Here is a 24,856-nt window from a genome sequence, read left to right on the forward strand (position 1 = left end):
GCTCTGCGGCATGTGGGATCTTCCCAGACCAGGGCTCGAACCCATGTCCCCTGCATTGGCAGGCAGATTCTCAACCGCTGCGCCACCAGGGAAGCCCTGTTTTGTATTTATTTTTATTTTTTTATTTTTTTATTTATTTTCTATTGAAGTATAGTTGATCTACAAAGTAGTGTTAATTTCTGCTGTACAGCAAAGTGGCTCAGTTATACACATATATGCATTCTTTTTCATATTCTTTTCCATTACAGTTTATCACAGGATATTGAGTATAATTCCCTGTGCTGTACAGTAGGACCTTGTTGTTTATCTATTCTATATATAATAGTTTGTATCTGCTAACTCTAAACTCCCCCTCCATCCCTCCCCCACCCCCCTCCCCCTTGGCAACCACAAGTCTGTTCTCTATGTGAGTTTGTTTCTGTTTTGTACGTAAGAGTCCACATGTAAGTGATTTCCTATGGTATGTGTCTTTCTCTTTCTGACTTATCTAGTAGCGACTTGAAATTCGTGCTCCCAAGGGGGCCTGCAGCAGCCCCATGAGGGGATGCTGCTTTCACCCCCATTTCACGGGTGGCGGCTTTGAGAAGCTCCTGCTGCCCAGGCCCCCAGCCGGGTCTGAAGCCAGGCTGCCCACGCCCAGGCCTCGGTTCCCGCCCCCAGAAAGGGCAGGATGAAGTGAGGGGCTGGGTGAAGGGCGTGTGCCCGGTTAGCGCGCCCGGGCGTCCTCGAGGGGTCATCGTCGGCCCCGCCTACCACCTGCGCCCGAGGATGCTGGCTGCGGAGCCCAGAGGATGCCCTCCCAACCCGCACTCTTGTCCTTTCCTCCTAGCAGAGCGAGCTGCCCTCGGCCGGGAGTGGGAAGATGTCTCAGTCCACCCAGCCCACCGCCGCCGACGAGGGGGCCACGTTCCAGCACCTCTGGAGCTCTCTGTGAGTACCTCCGCTGAGCCCGCTGGACTCGGGGGCTGGGCGGGGAGCTGCTGCCTTGGGCTTTCTCCTGGGGACGCAGGGTCCAATGTCTGGGCTTCTTCCTCTGACCAGCTCTCCAGAGGGGTTAGGTCCAGGGGACAAAGCCTGTGTGTGGCCACGCCACCCTGGCACTCACACCAGCCCTGGAGAGGCTGGTAGGGTAAGGGGGCCGGAGGCCGCAGGGGCTGAGGGTCAGGGAAGGAGCAGAGGAGACAAGGGGCTGAAGGAATCCGTGGAGGTGGGAGAGGGAGGCCCCCAGGACCTGCGGGCTGGCCTTGAGCTCCAGGCCTGGGCCATCGGGGCTGATGGCTGTGCTTCCCTGTTCTGTTTCCCTCCTCTGTCTAGGGAGCCGGACAGCACCTACTTTGACCTTCCCCAGTCGGGCCAGGGGAATGATGAGGTGGTGGGTGGTGCGGAGGCCAGCATGGACGTCTTCCACCTGCAGGGCATGACCACTTCTGTCATGGTGAGTGGGCTGCCCTCTGCGGAGGACTCGGGGTAGGGGGCAGTAAATGTGGACTGTCCTGTCCTGGGAGCCTGCAGAACCAGGAAACAGGCTCTCAGGTGTACGGCTTCCTCTCTGGGTTTGTCAGCACATTTCAGATGGCAAAGTGGAAAATCTATCAGCTCATGTAACTGTCAGTCCAGGCGTAGGAAGGCCTTCAGGCATGGCTGGATCCAGGTGTAGGAAGCCTTTCAGGCATGGCTGGATCTAGGTGTATGAATGAATTCAGGCGTGGCTGGATCCAGGTGTTCAAACAGCTGCCTCTCTGTCTCTTGCTCTGCTTCCCCCGTGGTGGCTTTGTTCTTAGGCAGCTTCTCCTCTCATAGTAAAGGCTCCATCAGCATCCCCCTCCCTGTGGGGAAGGACCCCTCTTTGCCCAGAGTCCAGCATGCCTATCTCTGAATGCCTATCGCTGAGCCATCCCTGTGCCTCTGATGGCCTGGGTCCCCTGAAACAGGGTCAGGATGGAGTGGAGTGGTGTGGGCCCTGCCCACCACAGGCACTGACTTATGGGGAAGAGCGCCCCGAAGGAAGCTTGAGCTGCTGTTTCCAGAGGAGGGAGGCTGGATGGGGGATGCAGGGGCACCTGAGGCCCTGACAGCCGCCAGCCCTGCAGTGTCTCAGGCCTTGCCACGCTGGAGGAGGGTTGTGATAACCGGGTGGTGGCCATACTCCTGTCTCTCTCCCTGGCCGCCCACTGCCAGGCGCTGGTGGGCCAGGAGGTGGGGGGCAGGAGCGACACAAGAAGGGTGTATAAGGACCCCTGGCCCCGGGGAGGCCCAGCGACTCCTGCCGCCCCCAGCGCCTCCTGTGGTCACCTCCTTGGGACAGCCTCTGCCGGACCCGGGGCTGCTCTGTCCTGCCCACGGGCTTGCTGTGCAGCTCACTCGGACGGGGACTTGTCGTGGGACCTTGGCTAAGTGCGTGAGGGAAGCACCTGGGTCTGCCGCTTGCAGCTCCCCGGATGGCGGCTCCCTGGATGGCCGCTGGCCCCCACAGCCCAGCACAGTGGCCTCGGGGCACCACACCAGGCCAGGGCCAGCGTGCAGGAGGGAGACGGAGCTGGGAACTCTGGAGGCGGGGAGGGGGCTCAGAGTCTGGCCCCATCTCCCTAAAGCCCCCTTCCAGATCGGAGCTCTCACCCCAACACGCACCCGTCCAAGGCATCTGGTGAACAGTGGGGACCATGGGGGCTCCGGTCGTGAGAATGAGCCAGGGTCAAGGGGGTGGGGGACGAGGAAGGGTCCCCACGCCCTACGTCAGTGTCCGTCTCGGATGCTGGGCTGGCCCAGCGTCCTCTGGCCCGCATGGGGCGAGGAGAAGGCACCTGCTCGGGCAGTCGCAACCGGGGCGGGTGGGGGTCTGGGGGGCAGCGAGCCCCCTGTGACGTCCTTGCTTCTGAGGAGCCCCTCAGAGCGGACCTGAGGGATCTGCCTGCCCAGCCCAGGCCTCCCGCCTCTGCTCAGGACACCATCAGAGCAGAAACATCCGCCTGTTATAGTCCCATTTTACAGGTGAGGAAACCGAGGCAGACGCTGGGCCTGGGCGGGGCCAGGTAGTGCCGCCCTGTCCCTTCGGACCATTTCCTGTCTGCCAACATCTCCCCAGGGGCCAAGGTCCTGACCTCTCACGGTCCCGGTCGCCCCTCCTAGACATCAGTGTCCTGGCGCCACTGTCTTGGGTGGGTCTCAGCCTGTCGATAGCGATGCTCTGGGCTACGATGCCTGGGGTGTTCACCTGAGCCCTACTACCTGCACTGCGGGGTGGGGTGGGGGGGAAGAGAAAGAGAGAGAGAGAGAGGGAGAGAAGACCCAGGGCTCTGCCTTTACTGGGGCTGAGGATGGGGTGCCTAGGGTTTGGGGGGTTGATTCGTTACTGGTGAATTTGAAACGTAACAGTGGAATTAAACCGTGAAAGGGGGAAGTGGGGTCACTCCAAGGTCCATTATCTGGTCACCCAGGGCTTTCTGAAAGGGAGCCTTCAAGGATGAGGCAGCTGGGCTCTTGACCTAGTTGTGTAGCTGTCGAGGTGCATGTCTTTGAAGCGGGTGCCTCACCCATCCAAAGCCTAATGTCAGGCACTTACATTACAATCAAAAAGCAAATTGTCAGACACTCACCCTACATCCACTCTGGGGACAGACAGGAGCTGCCCCCAGGCTCCAGGGAGGGAGGGCCCCTGAATGCGGTCTCCTAAGAGGCCTGTCTCTGTAGTTCCAGAAGCACCCACCTCCCCTCCTCCCAGCTGCCCGGCTCACCCCCTGGAGGGCAGTAGGCCCAGGAGACCCCGACGACCCAGTGTCAGGAGCGGACCAGCTCTGGGTTCCCGTGGGGCGGGACGCCCCCCTCCAGGGAGGATGCCTGATGCTGAGCAGGTCTGGGCCAGGGAGGGCAGGACACCCCTCTCACCAGCCGTGGGGTAACCAGGATGGGGCCTCTCACCTCCGCCAACAAGAGGGCCGAGTCTATCAGGTAGCGACACGCCTCTTGGTAAAAGTCCTGCAGGTTCCCAGAGGTGGGGCTGCCCAGAGCCACGCTGGCCCTGGCTGGGGGCAGGCGTAGGTGGGGGGAGCCAGGCCCCCTCCGAATGCCTCATCCTGACCCCTGCCTGACATCGTGAGAGCAGAGACTGGTCTGGGGCCTGGCGTGTAGCCCAGGCCTCACCCTCATGTAGCCCAGCGCAGCCCAGAGGGAAAGGTGAGGCTCAGAGACGCAGCTGGACAGCTGGGCAGCCGGCTGCAGAGCCCACTGCCGAGCGGCCGCGCAGAAGGGCCTCTGCCTGCTGCGTCCAGAGGCCTGGAGCAGGGGCCCACGGAGTCCAGGGTGCAGGCAGGAAGCCCCGCAGAGCTGAACTGGGTGGTGTTGTCTTAAAGTCCAGACTGGCGGCCGAGAAGGCCTGTCCTTCTGGCCAGAACACAGCCCCGGCGGACGCTGTGCTGCTCAGGGCGACCTGGTGATGCCGGGGTGCGGGTGGGGACTCCTGAGCGCCTCACCCCCACCCCCGTGGCTCCATCCCCACCCACCAGCAGGTCCCTCATCAGGGAAAGCCTGGGGCTCAGCGGGGAGGGGGGTAGCCCCTCCTCCAGGCTGGTAACAGGTCAAGTGCTCCCCAGGCCAGGCCCCAGGTCAAGAAAGCAGCAGCTGCAGAGTCAAAAGTTCTCACTCTCCACCTGCTCTGTAGTCATGATTCGGGCCCACGTAAACGCGTGCGCACACTCGTGCACACACACACACACACACACACACACACACACACGGGCCCCCGTGCCGCTCCCTCTGGCCGCGGTCCTCTGAGATGATGGGTGCCCGTACCCCAGCCCCAGGCTCTGAGGCCACCCCCCCTCGCCGGGTCGTGGGGCTTATCCAGCAAAAGGCTGAGGCTAAGGCAGGCACAGTCCTCGCGTCGGGGGACACTGGTCCTTGGGGGTGGCACACACTGTGGTCTGGGGGCCTTGGGTCTCCACCCTGCTCGGTTGCCTTGGTGACCAAGCAGATTACTTCCTGCCGGACCTGCAGTTTCCTGAGCAGCACCCCCGGCCCTGTCAGGAAACAGACCACTGGGGACCCCCGGGATGCCCTTAACCACTGCTTCAGTGGCCGGTGGGAACAGGCAGAGTGGGAGGGGCCTCACCCAAGGAGCCAGTCTGTCCTGGGTTCGAGTCCCCATGTCTCTGAGCCTCGGTGCCCTCACTTGGGGAGCTGGGGTGACAGGCCGTGTGGGGTCCCAGCAGAGGCTCCGCCAGCCCTGTGGGGCCTCGGACCACCCTCCCCCCATGCTGGGCAGCTGAGGAAGCCGAGTCCGGCAGTTAAAGGAGAAGGAGAAGGGCCCCTATGGGAGCACTTGGCCCCTCGGCCTTGGAGGAGTCCCAGAGCACAGATTCTTGGTGGGGACGCTGAACTCCGTGAGGTCGCTGCAGCCAGGGTCCACCGCACCACAGGGCTGAGATGGTGCAAAGGGCGTCGGGGGCTCGGAGGTCAGATCCCACCCCTGCCTCTTCTTTGCTTGGAGAGTTATTTGACCCTCTGGGCCTCAGTTTTCTTGTCTGTAGAATGGGCCAGTGAGGATCTAAGCCAGGGTTGCGAGGATGACTGATGGTGCCTGACCTGTAGGAACGCGTGACAAACACTAGACATGATGGTGAGACCAGGGACAAGGGCTGAGTTTAAGAGAGCTGTTCCCCCTGGAACCCAGAACAGTGGAGCCAAGGAGGGCCCAGGAGCAGCTGCTTCCAGCCCCAGAGCCCGCTGTGCCAGGGAAGGACCCGGCGCCCCAGGCCCACCTTGGGGCCCTTTGGTGGAGCTCCTGCCCTGTGTGGTGGCCTCCAGTTCTAGCTGTCCCTGTAGACCCCGGGCGGCTCACCCACGACAAGCACCTATAAAATAGGCCCCCACCTCCTGCAAGAGGAGAGAGGGGAACACCTGGCCTCCTGTGGGCTCGAAAGGAGGGCTGCCCAAAGGACATGAGGTGGGAGGTGACTCCTGGGCCCCCGGCGGGTGCCGTGACAAGGGGAAGCTTGTAGGGTCTCCCCTGGCCCTGGAGGCCCTCACAGTCTGAGAGGAGCATGGACAGGATAAAGCCCCCCATGGTGAGCGCTCATGGGGTCCCAAGCAGGCAGTGGCCATATGCACCCCGTGCTGGGTCTGGGCCTGGGCTTTGGGCCATCCTGGCTTTCTGATTCTCAGTGTCCCTCAGGACAAAACGGGGGCAGGGGGACTTCCTTGCCGGTCCAGTGGTTAGGACTTGGCGCTTTGACCGCCGAGGGTCCTGGGTTCAATCCCTGACGGGGGCACTGGGATCCCGAAAGCCTCCAAAAAAACGGAAGGGGGCAGGGCTCTGGCCAGCTGTGACGATGCACGAAAGGTGCAGATGGAGGAAAGGGGAGCTCGGTTGAGGATGGGGCTGGCGGGCTCTCCTCCCTGACCATCCCTTCCCTGTCTCCCCCGCCCATCCCCCCGGAGTCTGAGCGCCTCCTGCCACCCTGGCTGCCCATGCCTGCCCCCTCCCTGCATCCCTTCCCGCCTCTCCTGGCGCCTTTCTCTGGTGACAGCTGTTGTGGGCGCCTGGGCCGTAGAGGGGGCTGTGTCTGGGGGCTGATCCACCCTGGAGCCCCGCCAGCCCCTCCTCAGGTGCCCAGTGAGCTACGCAGGGGACAGACACCAGGGTTAGAACCTGCAGCCACTCGGGGGCTTGAGACCGCAGCGGTCACCCAGGACAGGCCTTCCTGGCCTGGGGAGGGGGCGTTTCTCCCCAGGCCTGGGAGCAAGGAGGGCACAGGCCGGTATGTACACTCCCTGGAGCAGGAATTGTCAGGGAACAGAGCCAGCCCCCAGAGGGGTCAGGTGGGCCGAAGGAGGGCCTGCTGCCCCCAGGAAGCGGGGGTGGAGCTCAGGGGCAGAGAGCCCCGCCAGCCACCAGATCACAGAGCCACCTGCCTGTGGGTGTCCGGAGGTGATGTAAGGAGTTTGACCTGGAGCTGACACATCACTGGTGCCCTTCTGGTGACTCACCCCTTCCTGCGCAGGTGGGCCGTGCCAGAAAATAGCCCCCCTGCCCTGCTGCTGCGAGTCCTGCGGAAGTGGTCAGTGAGGTGGAGCCCCGGTGAGTTAAATTCAGAAGAGCAGGCGCCGAGGGCCCGGTGGGGTGACTTGGGAGGGCAGCGCTGGCAGCTGAGGACTAAGCCAGGAAGACTGCCTGGGGACAGAGGCCCCGGCTCCCCCATCCCTGTCCCCGGATGGCCAGGATTTTGGATAAATGCACAGGAAGCGGGTGACGCTCTGGGGCAGATGCCGGAGCTCCGGCACTTTGAGAGCTGGAAACGTGCTCTCATTCGTGCTGGGAATCCCAGTCTGGCCCAGGCTCACGCTGTGGGGACTGTGCTGGTTCTCAGGTCGCAGGTGCCCCCGCAGTGTGAGTGGGGCGTGGCGCCTGTGCCTTCAGTGCTTCCAGCAGGGCTCAAGAGAGGAGGTCTTCCCAACCTGACCCCGCCTCCCTGTGGGCAGCCTCCGGTCTGGGCACACGTGTGGCCAGCCCTCCTGGGCCCTGCCTTGTGCCCTGCAGGCCTGAGCCCCAGAGCGCAGACCAAGGCCAAGGCTGCCCTTCGGCCGTGCCAGCCGTCCAAGGTCCCTCGGAGCCCTGGCCTTCTGCCCAAGGTCTTTGCCTGCATGCTCACACGCCTGCTGTATTACTCAGCTGTGCTGCGTGACAAATCACCACCAACGGGGGGGGCTTAAAGCAGCACCCGTTTATTATCTCATGGCTTCTGTGGGTCGGGAGTCCTGCATGTCCCCACTGGACCCCCTGCTCAGGGTCTCACCAGGCTGTACTCAAAGTATCAGCCAGGACTACCATCTTGTCTGAGGCCTGGGACCTCTTCCAGGCTCTGGTGGTTGGCAGAGTTCAGTTTCAGGTTCTTGCTGGCTATTGACCCGGGGCCACTGTTCTCAGCTTCTAGAGGCCGCCCGCCGCACCCTGCCACGTGGTCCCTCCACAGCCTGGCAGTTCGCTCCTGAGGCCATCAGGAGGAAGTCGCCCTGATTAGGTCAGGCCCAGCCAGATAGCGTCCCTTTTGATCAACTCGAATTTTGCCCAATGTTGCACAACGCCCTGTGCTTGACCCCAGGCCCTCCCCCTCCTCTCCTACCTACCTGTGTGTCCCTCCATCCAGCCACCTGCCAAGCCCCCCGGCCCTCTTGGGAGAAGCCCTGGCAACACCCACAGGAATCTCACTGACCGACAGTCGCCCCCCCCCCACCCCCGGCCCTGGCCTTCCCGCCTGCGGGCATCCTGGGCAGGAAGGCTCTCGGCCGCTGCCTCTGGCCAGAACTTGCAGCCTGGGCCCCGCTGCAGACCCCCTTCCTGAACATCGGTCCGCCCCACAAACCTTGATCTCTCATTGTGAGTGAGGGACACCTGTGCATTGGGAGTAACAGCCATGGCCACACGCAGTCACGGGGGTTCAGGCCGCGTGTGCTGAGTTGTGCTTTTGGCTGCAGCCGCCAAGGCCCCCAGAGCCTGAGCCGGGGGCTCCCGGCCCAGCCCCTTGGGGGCAGCACCTGGCTGCACGTCCCCTGCCTGGGATCCCCCTTTCCCTCAGCCAGAGGAGCTGGGGGGCTGGACACGTCGCGGGCTCCTCGGGCTGGCCTCCCTCTGCGTAACCCCACTGCTCCCAGCTCCCCGGGATGTGCCGAGAACAGGCTGGGAGAGAGACGGGGTCTCCGTGCCGTCTTCTCAGCACCTTGCGAGTTTTTCAGCTCTCCTTGGGGGGTGGAAGCAGCTGGGCTCTGGGGGCTTGGAAACTTCACATCCACTTTCACGTGATCTGGGCCCGGTTGATCTTCCAGGGATGATCCCGGCCCCTCTGCCAACTTCGTGTCAAAGACGGTTAAGTTAGAGTGGATGGTTCCTCCAGAAAGGGAGTGGTGGTGACCACCGCGTAGCCGCCGGGGAGGCGGGCCCCCATCTCTGAGCCCCTGGCAGTGCCGTCCATGCACTGCGATGGGCGGGGCCCCAGCAGTCCTCCTTCTGGACCACCTCCCTCTCATTCCGGGGCTCGGCAGCAGTGGGGACACGGCCAGCGGCAGGCCGGGCAGCATCTGGGGCGCGGGCTCTGGGCTGCATGGGCCACACCCAGCTGCTCAATCCATTGCCAGGCTCCCTGTGGGGTCCCGCAGGCAGCAAGTCTCCCCGAGTGCGTCTCGTCTCTGCTCAGCCCTTTGGGGCAGCCCCGGAGGACCACCGCATTCCCTAGGCAGGAGTGAGATTCGCTCAACCCTGGGCGCAGGGCCGGAGGCACCATCTGTTCCCTGCGGGGTGGCCTGGCTCTGCCTCCCGAGCTCTTGAGGGCCCGGGCTGGCCCCCTGATGCTCTGGGGTGGAGGCCTGTGGCCCCCAGGGCCTCCCGTGGGCAGCATCTCAGAAGGAGCCAGGCGCAGCCTCACTGTGGAGGTGGCCCGCGGCACCGCGGCCGCCCCCTCCCTGCGCCGCAGCCTTGGTGCGGTCCGACCCAGCAGCGGGCAAGCTGAGGCCTGCCCTGGACTTTGATGAATAGTCATGAGGAATAAAGGGGTGGGCCGCCCGTTTTGTTGTTAGATGCAGCTAGTTGACAGCACCAAGGCAGATGGAGAGGGCCAAAGTGCCCACGGCCAGCCCACATGTTCTGGAGCGTCCTGTGCTTCTGCCCGCCTAGCCACGGAGCCTCTCTGCCTGGGTCCACCCTGCCGGGCGGCTGCACCCCTGCCCCCGGCTCGCCGGCCACCCATCCCCATGCCTCGCCCCGCAGCACGCCAGCTCCGCGGCGTGTGCAGACCCCCGGGCGCCCACCATGCTGTACGTCAGTGACCCCGTGCAGCGCTTCGCCTCGGTAGGTTCGCTTCGTGCATCCTTCTCAGGGGGCCTTGGTGGGGCTTTCGCCGTGGTGGAGGAGTCACAGGGCATCCTCTTGTCTGTCGCCCTGCTCGGCACCTGGCCGGATGGGGTGCCGCCATCCGGGGTGAGCAGAGGCAGGCAGGAGGCGCCGAGGGGCTGGGGCCGGCCCTGGGCACGGAGGCAGGTGCCTGCCCATCCTGGAGAAGCTCTGGGGACCAGTGCCCACTGGCTGGGCAGGACCAACAGCCAGGGGGAGGAGGGTGGGTGGGAGTCTGGTCAGCTGGTGGCCCTCCCCGGAGACGTGCGGGTTTCCCTCCCTCCCTGGCTTTGGGCTGTCCGAGGCTCAGGGTGGGCCGCCCCACCTGCCCGGCCCTGCCCCCGGCCGCAGGAGCTCAGCGTACCCTGGGGGTTGTCTTTGCTCCCTGGGCTCTAGCTGCCTGTTAGGCTGCCGCCACCTGCTCCCAGGACAAGAGCATCCTTTCCTGGGAAGCTGCTCATTTGGCTGCGGGGGCAGGAGTGTTTCCTGCCGGCCAAGCTGCAGGTCAGGGGCTCGCAGAAAGCTGACTTCGAGGTGTCCTGTTGCCCCTCACGATGGCAGTGGGCCGGGCAGAGGGAAGGAAGGGACCGCAGCTTGTGCCTGGCCCCTGTGGCCTGAGCCCCGGGAACCTGGGCTCATTTCCAGGTGTTCCCAGTCCCTGGGGCCAGCAGGCACCAGGCTGCTAGTTGAGCAGGTTGAGGTGGGGCTCAGCTGCTCCCCACCGGACCTTATTCCTGCCAGGGAGGTGGATGGCGTGGGGGCCATGGGTACCACCTGCCCTGAGGGAGACCCAGCAGTGGGCAGAGGGTTGGGATGGACAGTTGGACAGAGTCCAGGTGTCCCCAAGCTCTGCGGGCAGAGGACAGGAGCCATGAACGCAGAGCCACAAAGAGCTGCTGTCTCTTGGCCCTGTGCGCGCCCAAAGGTGTGTTTGTGTGCGTGTGTCTGAGCGTGTGAGTGACAGTGGGTGTGTGTGCTGCTGTTCGCATTGTGTGTTGGAACAGGTACGTGTGTTTGTGCCTGCAGGTGGGTGTCTCCAGGCAAGGTCATGGGAAGAGTGATGCCGTATGTGTGGGACCCAGGAGGGGTGAGGGGTGTACGGCCCGTCTACACGGGCTGACCCAGGCACTGGCTCCGTTCACTCACATCTGGAAGCTCCATGGCCTCTCCCACCCACGGCATGAGCTTTTTATCTGAAACCCAGCCCTGGAAAAGGGTGCAGCCCCGTGCGGGCCACAGCTAGAGTCCTCATGGCTCCCTTCTGTCACTTATTCTGTTACTGATTCATTTACCCACTAGCACCTGTCACTGGGCTCATACGGCGGCCCGGGGCTCCCCGGGGAGCAGCCTTGTACCCCCAGACTCTCCATGAAGACGGTGCGTGAGCCGGGAGGGACTGTCTCCCTGCCGCCTGGGGGTCTGTAGTCACACACGGAACCCAAGGCAGAGCCAGAGGCCCGGGGACCTGGAGACCAGTGTCCCTGCCCGGCCAGCTGAGAAGCCCCGCGGACATGGAGGACGCTGGTATAATCTTTCCTCTCGAATGAAATGGGTGTCGCAGTGTAAGTCAGCCGAGGCTGCAGCTCATCGCCTTTCAGGGAGGGGTCGGGGTCGGTGATGGGAGGCACGGGACCCCCGGCTCTGGGCCTTGGAGCGTCACCTTCGTGCAGGAGCTGTGGGCAGCAGGGGGCCGCCGGCGTCCACCCTGCTGCTGCCGCTGCCCCGCCCTGGGGACCGGCAATGGCCAACCCCATCATCACCCGGCTTCCTGTAGACCCAGGATGCCTGTGGCCTGTTCATTCGTTTGGTCAGCAAGTGCCTAGAGCAGCTCTGATGGTAGGTAGAGGCTGCCGGAGCCCCTTCCGGGCCAGGTGGGCTGGGCTGGGTCGTACTGATTTGTGAAAGTGTCTCCGTTTCCGTCCCAGAGGGAGAGTATCTGTGATCTTACCACTGCATGCAGAGGGGAAGTGGTATGAACAAATAGGGTTGAACTTGAGGTCATGCGGTCGCCTCTGTGGTTATTGGGAGCCCACTGGGCAGGGAAGGAGGCGTGGAGCTGCAGGATGCTGTCGGGACCCCCGGCTGGGTCTCCTGGGGGACCCACCTTTCTTTTTTTTCTTTACTTCTTTTTTAAAAAAAATATTTACTTATTTATTTGGCTGCACCGGGACCTTTAGTTGCGGCATGTGGGATCTGGTTCCCTGACCAGGGGTCGAACCCGGGCCCCCAGCATGGGGAGCACAGAGTCTTAACCGCTGGACCACCAGGGAAGCTCCCAGGGACCCACCATTCTGAGCCCCGTAGCCCGTGCTGTGCCGACGGCCCACAGCTGCCTGGTCGGAGCTGGACAACCCCCTGCCGTGGCCCACTTACTGGGGTCCTTCAGCTGGTGCCGGGGTGGGCTTGCTGCTGGTCCAAGCATCTTCTCCCACCTACACAGACGGGCAGCTCACGGGGCAGGAGGGAGCCAAGGGCACGCCCCATGGGCCCCTTCGCAGATGGGATGAGCGCAGAGAGCACCCAGACTCTCCAACCTTCCCCGTCCACTCCTCTTTCGGGGGGGCGTCCAGGGACCCCACCCAGCCGCCTCCCAGGCTCCTGTTTCACGTGTGTCCGTTTAGACTCGCAAGAGATGAGACGGGCAGTGCTGGACAGCACTGGCTCCCCCATGCCTGCCTCTGTTGACGGGCCAGGTCCGTCTGGGCTGCAGGGTCATCGAAGGCTTGGGTGACTGGGCCTGGCCCCATGCCACCGTCCCATGGGCCAGGCCCATGGGGGACGTCGTAGGTGTGTGCCCCGAGCTGGGGCAGCACGGGAGGGCACAGCGCTTGGATCTCCCGTGCAACCTGGAGCAGGGTCCCACCCGTCCCTACGGACGGGACAGCTCCTATAGGAGGGGCAGCCTCGGACAGGAGGACCCCAGGAGGGAAAAGTCAATCAGTGCTTTAAGAAGTATTTGCTGAGTGCTTGCTACTGCATATGAGGGCACACAGGAGGAGGACGTGATCCCTCGTGAGTTCTAGAAGCTGCCTGGGCTGCAGTGCTGAGAGCAGACCACAGGAGGGCAGGGCAAGGCTGGGAGCCGGCTGGAGGCCCGGGATGGAGAGGGATGTAGGCACCTTGGACCGGGTGGGAGCAGGGGAGGGGCTGAGAGCCCTGGGATTCCAGACGGACGGGATCTGCTGATGGGCTGGGGGTTTGGACCCAAGTGACTGGGTGAAGGGAGTGATCACTTATTCAGCTGGGAAACTGAAGAAGTGGGATTTGGGGTGAAAAGTAAGCGTTCTGCTTTGACTGTGCTGTGTGTGAGACGCAAGCAGCGGACGGACGGAGGACGGTGGGAGGTGGGATGGAAGGAGAGCGTGGAGTTCCTGACGCCACGGGAGGGAGGGAGGGGATGTCCGGTGGGGCTGAGGGCAAAGCAGGTCGAGCCCAACAAGGGCCGCCCAGGGGACTGGAGGCATCGGGGTGGTGGTGGGAAGTGGTCAGGTGAGGGAGGCTGTTTGACCTCTGGAATAAGGGCAGGAGAGGACCGAGGGGAATGCCCAGGGTTCTGGAGCCTCGCGGACGGGAGGGCGGTGCGGAGCCCGGGCCGCACTGGCTGGAGCAGCGGCTTGGACCCTTCGGGGCAGGTGTCCTGCGTGCTGGAGGGTGTGGGTGGAGGTGACCACTGGGGAGTCTGGCACAGGTAGGGTTCCCAGTCAGGGCGGGGTGGGGCCCCACGCAGGGAGAGGAGCTCCGGGCTTCCCAGATCGGAGCTGAGCACAGGGAGAGACGCCACCAAGCAGACGAGAGGGGCGGCCTGGGAAGCTGGGGGGAGGGGGCGGCACGATGCCGAGAGGTGGGAGGCGGAGAGGACAGAAAAGGGACGGGCCTCTGGGGACCTGGGCAGGAGGCAGTCACGTTCCGTGGCTGGGAGAGGACAGAGCTGAACTGGGAGCAGGGGGGCCCTGGGCTGGGGACGGAGCTACCGTGTGCTGAGAGGGTGCAAGGCTCTCGGGGCTGGGGGAGGGACTGACCTTTCCGGAAGGAGATGCCAGAGCCTGATTCAGGGGGACAGAGGGGTCACCCCATCAGCCGGGCTCGCCGGCCCAGCCTCCTGCCCCTTTGCCAGGTTCTAGGTCTATCCCCGCAGCGCCAGCCCTCTGGCATCCCCACTTCCACGTACATACACCCCCCTCCGCCCCCCATGGGTGACTGTCCCGTCTCAGCTGGCGGAAAATCCACCCTTCCGTCCTCCTTTCACTTGGCCAACACCTGGGAGCTGTTCCTGGGCCCCTCCTGCGGCGCCCAGCATCCCGCTCATTAGGAGCCTGTCAGCCTGACCTGGATCGCGCTGGCCCCGTGCAGCTCCCACTCGACTCCGGAGCTAGAGGGTCCCTCCTGCGTTCAGTCCCCCATGGGCCCCCGGAGGGAGGGTTCTGCTCCTCTGAGCAGTGCCCTGCCCTCGGCCCTGCGGCTCTCTGGCCCAAAGGCTTCCCCCTCTCACACATCTGGGTCTAGACCTCCCCAGTACCTGGGCCGCCAGTGGCGTCTGCCTCGAGAAGCCCCACTGGCCTGGCCGCCCCCAACTGGGTCGCTTTTGTCTTCTTCCTTTGTCTCCAGCCTGTTCTGAAGCCCCTCGCGCTCACTCGCTGGTTCTCTGCTGCCCTCTCCTCATGGGAGTTAAGCTCTGGAGGGTGCAGGGTACGGGCTGCGTCTCTGTGCCCACCGCAGCCACCCAGGGCCTGGGGGGTGCCCGGGAGATGTGTGTTGAAGGGCCGAGCTGCACCCCCTGCCGGGAAGCTGGTCCTGGCTTCAGAGCTGGAGGGAGGGGCTGGGGTCGGCCCTCAGGACTCGCTGAGTAAGTCCAGGCGGTCCCTCCCCCAGTTCTGCGGGCTGCCCCCTCCTCCCCTCTGTGCCATCCCGCAGCACCCTCCCTGCGCCTCCATTGCACTTGTCACGGTCGTCCCCACTGAGGAGGGCCGCCGCCCCATGACGGCCCCCTCGGTGTCCTCAGTGTCTGGTGCCGGCGGGGCGTGCTTAGCATCTGCAGGATGGACAGACAGACGGACAGAGTGATGGATGGATGAAAGGATGTCAGGGGACACGTGGATCAGGCTCTGGGGGTGCAGGCAGGGGGTGAGAGGGCAGACCGCCCCCCAGTGGTGCTCAGGGAGGAGAGGGGAGCCCATACCCCTGCCGTACCCCTCGAGCTGGGCCTGTGACAGATCACCAAGCTCCCCACTTTCCTTCCAGGCTCTCAGCGCCCTGGGAGGCGGGGCATGGACTGGGATCGTTTCCTGGTGGTTAAAAAAAAATCTCTGCGTCCCATGGGTCACCTGCCTGTTCCCGGGCAGCTCCGCAGAGCCGGGCAGGGGCGCAGCCTGAGACCCCAGACCCGCTGCGGGACCCTGTGGAGGCTCTCGGGTCCAGGCTGCGCCCTCACTGTCTCAGCAGCGCCGCCTGCAGGCGGAGGCTCCGGCTGCAGGTCCTGCAGACACACGCCTCCCTGGCAGCCCAGCGCAAGGTGTGGAAAGTTCCACATGGCCCTGGCTGGGATTGGGCAAGGCCCCGTGAGAGGAGAGAGCGTGTGTGCATATTTTCAGGAGGAGAAGGAGCCTTTCCCCCCAGGCACAAGTCGAATCTTGTTGGCATTTCCATCCGTTTAATCACAGACTCCTGGAGATGCTGTGGGAAATACCAGCGGGATGGAGGTCCCGCTCCGAGTGGGACGGGTTATCTCCCAGCCGGAGCCCAGACGGCCTGTCAGTGACTTACCTCTGGGCGAGGCTGCACCCAAGCCCAGACACGCCTGCCAGCGAAGATCACGGAGTTGGAAGTTTCATTCTCTATTTTTTGAAAGTCTGGTTTTGGTATCCTCCGGGGAGCACGGGGACACTGGGGGTCAGAGCAGACAGAGAACGCCAGAGGAGGGGGCACCTGGCTGACCCTCCGCAGGTAGAGCCTCTGAGATCAGACCCCAGGGCCTCAAACCTGGGGTGACGGTGGTGACAAACAGACGCACGTCTGCCCCACTCTAACCCTAACCCTAACCCTTCCCCAGCGTGGGAACAGGATGAACTGGGTCACGTGGGGTAGAAGCTTGGGTTAGGAGGCGCTGTACCTGGAGTGGGAGTGATGGGCTGGGGGCCTCACTGCAGGAGGTGACAGCTGAGCAGGAGGGGAATGGGGAGGGGCCACAGGGCAGAGGGCCCGGCAGAGCGCGGGGGGCAGGGGGGCTCCACCTGGTGACCTTTGCACCCAGACCCCCTCCTATTTGGATCCACACTGGTCCCGTGACGAAGACGCAGATAACACTACAGCAAGTCCCCTTACATAGGAACCTTCAAGCTGCGAACTTTCAAAGACGTGAACGTGCGTTCTTGCGTCCAATCACGTAAGTTAGTTCATGTGTCTGGCGTACATTGTCACATGCGTGCATCCTCTACAAGTGGTTGTGCTTCTGTGTACTTTACTGTACAGGACTGAATAGAGTACAGTAGTACAGTATCTTTATTTCAAGCCCAGGATGTCCGGAAGCAAGCGTAACAGCAGCAGTGATGTAGCTGGTACTGTTGAGAAGCGCCGAGAGAGACAAGAGGAAGAAGTAACTGAAGAACCGAAGAGATTCACGACGCAGGAAATGGCAAGGGGATTTTCTCTATTTGAGGAGGCGCTGTTAGGTTTTGAGGCACAGGATGCAAATGTAGAACAGTACGTGAAGGTTGCAGCAGCCGTTCAGAATGCAATCCAGTGCTACCGTGTCATCTAGGATGAGAAAAAAAAGAGCTACTACCCAGACATCACTGGATCGTTTTTTCAAGAGGGTAGATGGAATTGAATCCAGCAAGGAACCAGAAGCTGTGCCATCAGCGTCAGGCGTGAGTGAAATTGCAGCTTGCCCTCCGTCTCCTATTGCTGACGATCCTTCACCTCTACCATCCCCCACCTCCTCTCACTCCTCCAGTTAGTAGCTCTTCTTGCCTGTTCACTTGACGCCAGCCCCTGTATGCCAGCTGTTGTACTGTACTACTGTACTTTTCAAGGGACTGTAATGTAAGATTAAAAATGTTTTCTTTATTTTTTTGTGTTTGTTTTTTTTTAACTTTTTATTTTTTAAAATTAATTAATTTATTTGGTTGCACCGGGTCTTAGTTGTGGCGGGCAGGCTCCTTAGTTGCGGCTCGCCAGCTCCTTAGTTGTGGCGTGTGAACTCGTAGTTGCGGCATGCGTGTGGGATCTAGTTCCCTGACCAGGGATCGAGCGTGGAGTTTTATCCTCTGCGCCACCAGGGAAGTCCCTTGTGTTTGTTTTTTATGTATTATTTGTGTGAAAAGTATTATAAACCTATTACAGGACAGTGCTATATAGCCCATTGTGTTAGTTGGGTACCTAGGCTAACTTTGTTGGACTTAACGAACAAATTGGACTTACGAACGCGCCCTTGGAACGGAACTCGTTCGTTATGTAGGGGACTTACTGTATTTACCAGATTTCCAATTTTTGCAAAGAGGTCCCCCGCTGGACCACACAGCCAGGCCTTGCACTGGGCCTCGGGCAGCTTGAATGCCGGTGCCCAGAGGCTGACCTTGGGAGCAGCCTGGAGCCTGTTCCCTCAGGGCTGTGAGGGCGCTCTGCAGGCCCTGGTGCAGCGCTAGATGCAGGGTGGGTGCTGAGGCCGCAGGGGGAGTGGGGCGCAACAGACAGCGCAGGGGTAGGCAGCGTGGGCATGTCTGCTGGGACCCAGCAAGCTTTGGAGGGAAGGAGGGAGGGAGGGAGTTCGGAGGAACTGCGAAGCCTCAGGCTGGTGGTGCACATCTGGGAAGGTCACGGGTAGATTTTGCTTGGAGCTGCATTTGGGCTTCTTGGGGTTTTCTTGGGAAACATCCTCACTCCCCGTTGTCAGGAGTCTCAGGGAAGGCGTGGAGGACACCGATGGGGCCAGCTCGGCGGCCGGGCCTCCCCTTCTGGGGTCTCGAGGGTCCCGTGCCTGATCCCTGTGAGCCTGGCTGAGGTCACAGAGTGAGAGGAGCCTTAGCGGGGAGCCCAGCCCAGCTGCCGCCAGCTTGCTGGCTCCACACAGAGCAGCCAGGGAGACCTGCTTCAGCTTCTAGAAAGAGCTGAGGGTCAAGGGTGTGAGATACTGCACGCGCTTAGCCAGGGTGGCCGTGGAGCATTTGCTGTGGCTTCACAAAGGCGTGGACAGTTATTTTGGAGGCTTACGGCCAGAGGAAAAGGGATGCCTCCCTCCCCCCAATTAAAAAAGACAAACCTTGATCCTTTAGTTCCTTTCAGTCTGGTGGGACCTTAAATGCTGCTGCTCACAGGACCCTCCTCTGTTAAAAACGCACAGGCTGGGACTTCCCTGGTGGCGCAGTGGTTAAGAATCCGCCTGCCAATGCAGGGGACACGGGTTCGAGCCCTGGTCTGGGAAGATCCCACATGCCGCGGAGCAACTAAGCCCGTGCACCCCAGCTACTGAGCCTGCGCTCTAGAGCCTGCGAGCCACAACTACTGAGCCAGTGTGCCACAACTACTGAACCCCGCGCACCTAGAGCCCCGTGCTCTGCAACAAGAGAAGCCACCGCAATGAGAAGCCCGCGCACCGCAACGAAGAGCAGCCCCTGCTTGCTGCAACTAGAGAAAGCCCTCACGCGGCAACAAGGACCCAACGCAACCAAAAAAAAAACAAAAGCAAAAACCAAAAAAATAACTTCTCCAACCCTTTCATAAGAAAGGGATAAAAAGACCCAACCCTTTATGGGATAAAAAAGATCCAACTTTCATCTATTAAAATAAAAATACACACAGGCCCCTCCTGGAAGGAGCAGGGACACAGGTGCAGTCCCGGGAAGTGCCCCCCAGGGACACTCCTGGCTTCTCTAGAAGCCGGCAATTCAGCCCCAACCCAGTCCCACGGGCAAACCAGCGGCAGCATGGGCGCCCTGGGACGCAGCTGGCAAGCGTTCTGCTGCTCGGCCACTGTCTCCAGGTCCCCCGGCCTCCTCTCAAGAACAGAGTAGGCAGTGGCCAAGCCATGCAGCCAGACCACTGGGAAAAGGCAGGGCTGGGACGGGCCAGTGGTGGCTGCGTGCCCTGGGATGGGCGGGGACCCCAGCACTCCCTGGAGGCAGGACCAGGGCGCTGTCCCACAGGGCGGAACTTCATCCCTGCCTGACGGGGAAGGGACAGCTCTTTGTCAGACTGTCCCCCTCCAGCCTGCCCTCTGCCAGAAGGGGGGCCATTTTAAAGAGCCAGAGGCAGGTCCTCTCCCCTCACCCCCCACTGCCAGCTAGCTTGGCTCCTGTGGGGACAGGAGCTCCTGGTTAGCAAGCGCTCCGTGCCACTTCTCTCTCCAAGATTCGCCTCACACGCCGGCTGTCCTCAAGGCTCTGATAAGGTCTGCAGTCGTGCCGTGGCGCACACTTTGGGCACCACGGACTGGACTGCGGGACAGCTGCCCGTGTGAGCTGCAGGTGTCCTGGAAACTCAGCAGGCTCTTAATGCAGAAATAGGAGCTAGAATAGGAGGAAGGTGTCTGGATGGGTTGTACACTCTGATGGAGAGAAATTAGCTTAGTAGGAGCCTCTCATCTCTGAGGTCGGGGCTTCCATGCTGAGGAGAAGTTTCTGTCTCCTGACCCTGCTCCCTGGACGGTGGGGATTCTGTAATTACGTGTCTCATCCTGGGTCCCTGTTTACGCTGGTTGCCAGCCTGCCCTCGCCGCCGGGCAGCCTCCTTTGCACTTTCGAGTTGTCCTGTTATTTCTGTCCCTCGCTGAGTCCCTCCTGATCCTTTCTGGGCGTGGAGGGAAGGGTGCGCTATGACCTACTGGATCATTCTCTGCTGAACTTAAGTAGCACTGGGGGTGGGGGAGGATGGGCCCAAGCTGCCAGAAAAGGTCAAACCTCCCAGGGGGCCCTCTCCGAGACGGGCCCTCAGGGCCTTGGGTGGGTGCCCTGAGTGATGGTCTTCTGACCACACCTTGAAAGAACGTTAAAAGCGTGAAACCTCCATTTCTGCCAGAAATGCAGAAGAATGCAGGATGAGTGAGCTGGCCTTCCTATGGCTTAGAAAAGAAGGAGCCAGAACCAATGTTTCCGCGATAGCCATCCATGTGGTAGCTCCCAGGACCGTGGCCATCCATGCCCACCTGGGGGCAGGTAGGGGGAGAGGGAGCCGGTAGGAACAACAGCAGACACGTCTGTGCATTCCGTGTGTCGGGCGCCGTTCTCAGCTTCTTAGTGTATTAACTGCTGGGCCCTCACAGAAGCCGTTGGTGAAAGGTGGGCACGGATGCGAACCCACATGGGCGTGCGTCATCATGTTACTGTACCCAGAGAAGCAGCGGAGGAAGTCCTCGAACACCAGAACAGGTGGAGAGAGCCTGGGTGGCTTCAGGGAGGAGGTGATCCTTGAGAGGTGGTACAGGTAGGAGAGACAGTATTGGGGGTGGGGGGACCAGCACGAGCAAAGGCCCTGTGGTATGGACCTGCAGTGTCGAAAGGAGGCTGGAAACTGGGGCTTCCTGGGAGCTCTTATCACTGCCCAAAGGCGAGCGAGTCCTGTCTTTCGAATCTTTGTGTCCTTGCGGCCGGGACAGACAGATGCTTCCTGAGTCAGTGTTTGAGCTCCGCGTTCCCCAGCTGCCCCCGCTTGGCCTAGCTTCGAGCCCCCTGCACTGGGTGAGGCAGCCTGAAACCGTGAGCCTTTGGGGACATAACCAGAGTCGTTTTAAATTTTACTGACAAGTTTTTCTGTTACCACGTTCACTAAAAAAAATAAGTTTTACTCCGGAGGGCACTTGTGGTACCTAAATGTAAATCTGTGCTGGGTCCCCTGACTGCACGTCACAGCCCGTCTGTACTGTCCTTGTCTAATCTTAGCATCCTGGAGCTTTGCTGAAGGTGGTCATGGATGCAGGGAGGCTAGAGATTAGGAGGGAATGGGACACAAACTGTCAAAGACGGTTTATTTCCCAGGTACATCCCCCAAGATCATTTGAGATGGTTTACAAATTCTAAATAGATAATCACATAAAATGGGAAACTTATAAACCCACAAAATCCAGCTCACAATGAAAGGGTCGACCTGGTGGAGCGGGAAGAGCCCAGGTCCTGGAGAAGGCTGGTTGGGACGGCAGTCTGTGGGGGTCAGAGGAGGATACAGGGGGGCCGCCTCCCTGCCCTCACGGGGAGGTGGCCGGCCCCTGGGCACTGGCGGGGTGCTGGTTGGTGCAGTGTGGTCACTCCCACGAGGGTCTCCTGGAAGGACTGCCATGGGCTGGAGCTGCCTTTGGCCGCAGCGTGCACCAGCTCAGGAGTGGGTACAGTGGGCCTGTGTGATTCGGGGGGTCTACTTGGGAGTTCCAGGGTCTGGTCCATTCAGCCCAGAGTTTCTGAGCGTCCGGTCTGGGGCTAACCTGTGTGCGGGAAGGCCCGCAGCAGATCTGCAGCGACTGGGCAAGAGGCCCCTGAGGCTGGGGGCTGGGGACGTGGTGGCGGGGCTGGGGGTGGGCGGGAACTGGGCCGGGATCCCGACCCCGGGGCAGCCCCCTTTGGACCTCTCCCCGCAGCTCCTCGGGAAGCCTCCTCCTTTCCCTGAGACCCCGGAGGCTTTGGCAGCGGGATGTCCATTCAGGGGGCGGGACCCCCTCAGCCCCTCCCCATTCAACCGCCTCCCTCTGCAGATGGGTGGCCACAACTGGAGGTCTAAGCCCCGTGCCCCATCTCCGCGTGTGTTCTGGGCCCTGTGTGTGAGCACACGTGTGCACATGGCCCCCCCTGGAGGGCCCCAGGGTGCGCCCTTGCCCGACACGGAGCAAAAGTAGGCCACTCTGGATTCCTGCCTGAGAGACGCTGACCCCAGGAGCAAGCCTCGTTGCCCTGCGGAGGCTGGGACATAAGCCCAGGCGCGCGGTGTGGGTTTGCAGACGGCCCGCACCTGGGGGGCAGTCTGACCTCCCTCCCCCGGCCCAGCATCTTGCTCTAAGTTGACAGGGAGCATCAGAACACGTTTGTGGAGCAAACGGATGGACCGTCTTGGAGGGGCTGGAGAGAGGGGCCCCCAGGGCATCGTCCGGCTCCGCCGGAGGCACTGAGATCTGAGAGGGAAGTGCTCTCTGCCTCGAGACCCCCTCCCAGAGCTGCAGCCCAGCGCCGGGGCCTCGGGGCCTCTGAGGCTCAGAGGCAGGCCTGGTGCTTCGGGGGTGCTGGGGAGAGGCCAGCCGCCGGCTCCCGACTCCCGCGCGCTTGCGGCCCTCCTTGGCTCGGGCCCAGCAGCCCTGCACGCGCGTGTAGGCACATGCGGGCCGCCGCGGGCCAGGCGTGCCCCAATCAGCCCACTCTCTTGGGAGTTCTTACCGAAAGCCAGACAAACCAAAAGCATCCTGGTTTTGCCTGAGTTCCTCCCTGTTGCCAAGTGGGTCTCGTCTCAGCTTCGGGGGGGCCTCTGGTTCTGGAGAACCCCCTACCCCTGCCGGCTTCGGTGCAGCCGCCTTGGGCACGACACTGGCCTCCACGCTGGCCTCCCCTGGGGTCCAGGCTCCCCTGTTTAGCAGCTGGGTCTGGGTGGGGGGTGGCCCCAGCAAAGCTCCCTGCCTGGCCGGGAAGGAAATGCAAAGTTCCCTGTGGGTAGGGACCGAAGGGCCTTTCAAGGTGAGGATGCAACGCTTCCTAATCTTCGGGTTCCCAGCTGCGCTCAAAGCCTCAGGGAAACCAGGGGGACAAACATCTCTGCTGTCTCTCCGGGTGTGGGCAGGGGTGTCCCTGGGGAAGCAGGACGGAGGGAAGGAGCAGCGCTGGCGGTCTGCCCCGAAAGCATCTGCCCAGCACAAGGCTAGTGTCATCAGGCTCCCGGGGAGAAGGGGGGCTTCCCAGGCCCCCAGACCACAGGAGGCCCCTGAGCCTGCCACCTCGGAGGGCTGGAGCGAGAGGAGAGGAGATGGGACCCTCGCTGGATGATGGACGCAGCGGTCCCACATCTCATTAGGACTCCTGTGCCGGGCCGGCCCGCTGGAAGCCTCCAGGCTCCCTCTTGCTTTGTGGCTGCTGGGCGTGGAGATCCTATCAGCCCTGCTGCTTTTGGTTCAATGACTAATTCCCTGGCACTCGCCTCAGATCTGTAAAGAATGTGGACAAGTTAAAATCTGAACACGGTTGCTTCCCCCGAACTGGGAGGCAGGGGCTGTTTGCTCCGCTGGCCTGGGCTGCCCTCCTGTTGGGGATGGAGCCTGGGGGACAGACATGAAACCCCAGGCTGGGCTGTCCTTGTTAGGGATGCGGAAGGCTCCCTGCCGCCCTTGGTGGAGCGAAAGGGAAGACCCTCCAGAGGGGTCATGCTCATCACCTAGAAGAGAAAGGAGATCTCTGGGGGTTGGGGTGGCAGGCTGGGACCCCTCCCCCCAGGACCCACCAGGTTCTCAGCCTCCTGCAAGTGGGAGAAGCAGGCTCACATCCCGTCCTCATTCCTGGGCATTTGTACGGTGGGGTGGGGGGCATCCTGCTGTCCCATCCATCTATCTATCCATCCCTCCCCCCTCCCTCCATCCATCCATCCATTCATCCACCCATCCATCCATCATCCATCCATTCATTCATCCATCCCTCCCTCCCTCCCCCTCCCCATCCATTCCTCCCTCCCCCTCCCTCCCTCCCTCCCTCCATCCCTCCATCCCTCCATCCCCCCCTCCATCCATCCATCCCTCCATCCCTCCATCCCTGTGCCCACTTGCTCTCTCATTCAGCAACCCTCCTGAGTAACTACTCTGTAATGAGAAACGCACTACAACCCCAAAGGATGTGCTAATAATTAATAATAATAATAGCAATAACAATAATTACAGTTGCGAGTCCGTCACTGGCCACTGATTGAGGACCCTGTCCTGTGCCGGCCGTCCAGTAGAAATGGGATGCAAGCCACACGTGTAACGTTGCATTTTCTTGTAGCCACATTAAAAATGGTGAAAAGAAACAGTGAAAATAATTCAAGGATTTATTTGGCTTTTCCCAAACTATGCTCATTTCAGCAAGTGATCAATATGAAATTGTGAATGAGATTTTTTTTTTTAATTTTATTTATTTATTCATTTATGGCTGTGTTGGGTCTTCGTTCCTGTGCGAGGGCTTTCTCTAGTTGCGGCAAGTGGGGGCCACTCTTCATCGCAGTGCGCGGGCCCCTCACTATCGCAGCCTCTCTTGTTGTGGAGCACAGGCTCCAGACGCGCAGGCACAGTAGTTGTGGCTCACGGGCCTAGCTGCTCTGCGGCATGTGGGATCTTCCCGGACCAGGGCTCGAACCCATGTCCCCTGCATTGGCAGGCAGATTCTCAACCACTGCGCCACCAGGGAAGCCCAGAGATATTTTATTCTATTCTTTTCATTGGCACTAAGTCCTTGGAGTCTGTGCCCTTATGTCCACAGCGCAGCTTAGTTCACACTGGCCACGTTTCCTGTGCCCACGTGGGGGTACATTGATGACCCGTGGGACAAGGTCTGTCCTTGTCGGGTCTGAAGTCCAGTGGGGAGGCGTAAGCCTGGGGGACGCAGAGCAGTGCCCTCCTGGAGCAAGGGGGTGTGAGAGCACGTGGGGCCCGCACCCGGGCCCTCTGGAGGTGTTGGCTGTTGCTCCCCTCATGCCCACAATGGCCCGGGCCAGGAGAGGTGAGGACTGGCCGGGTCCCTCAGTTGTTTTTATTGAGTTATAATTGGCATACCACAAAATTCACCGACTTAAAGTATACAATTCAGTATTTTTAAGACATATTCACAAAACAGACTCAGAGAACAGACTTAGAGTTGCCAAGGTGGGGAGTGCAGGGTAGGGATGGATTGGGAGTTTGGGATGAGCAGATGCAAACTATTATTTACAGGATGGACAAAAAACAAAGTCCTACTATATAGCACAGGGAACTATATTCAATATCCAGTGATAAACCATAACGGAAAAGAATATGAAAAAGAATATCCATGTGTGTGTATAACTGAATCACTTTGCTGTACC

General features: G+C 61.3%; 1 protein-coding gene across 2 annotated transcripts in view; it reads left to right on the top strand.

Moving 5' to 3' along the window:
• The first annotated feature begins 861 nt into the window (after window positions 1–861).
• TP73 (tumor protein p73) overlaps window positions 862–24,856 on the top strand; it is a 45,588-nt gene continuing 21,593 nt past the window's right edge. For both annotated transcript variants that reach the window (XM_059894485.1, XM_059894495.1), the window contains exons 1-2: window positions 862–930; window positions 1,315–1,435. In XM_059894485.1, the coding sequence (XP_059750468.1) occupies window positions 863–930; window positions 1,315–1,435 (189 nt within the window). In that variant the 5' untranslated portion in view covers window position 862. The remainder of the gene's footprint in view (window positions 931–1,314; window positions 1,436–24,856) is intronic.

The sequence above is a fragment of the Balaenoptera ricei genome, chromosome 1, assembly GCF_028023285.1.
Source record: "Balaenoptera ricei isolate mBalRic1 chromosome 1, mBalRic1.hap2, whole genome shotgun sequence".
NCBI lineage: Eukaryota > Metazoa > Chordata > Mammalia > Artiodactyla > Balaenopteridae > Balaenoptera > Balaenoptera ricei.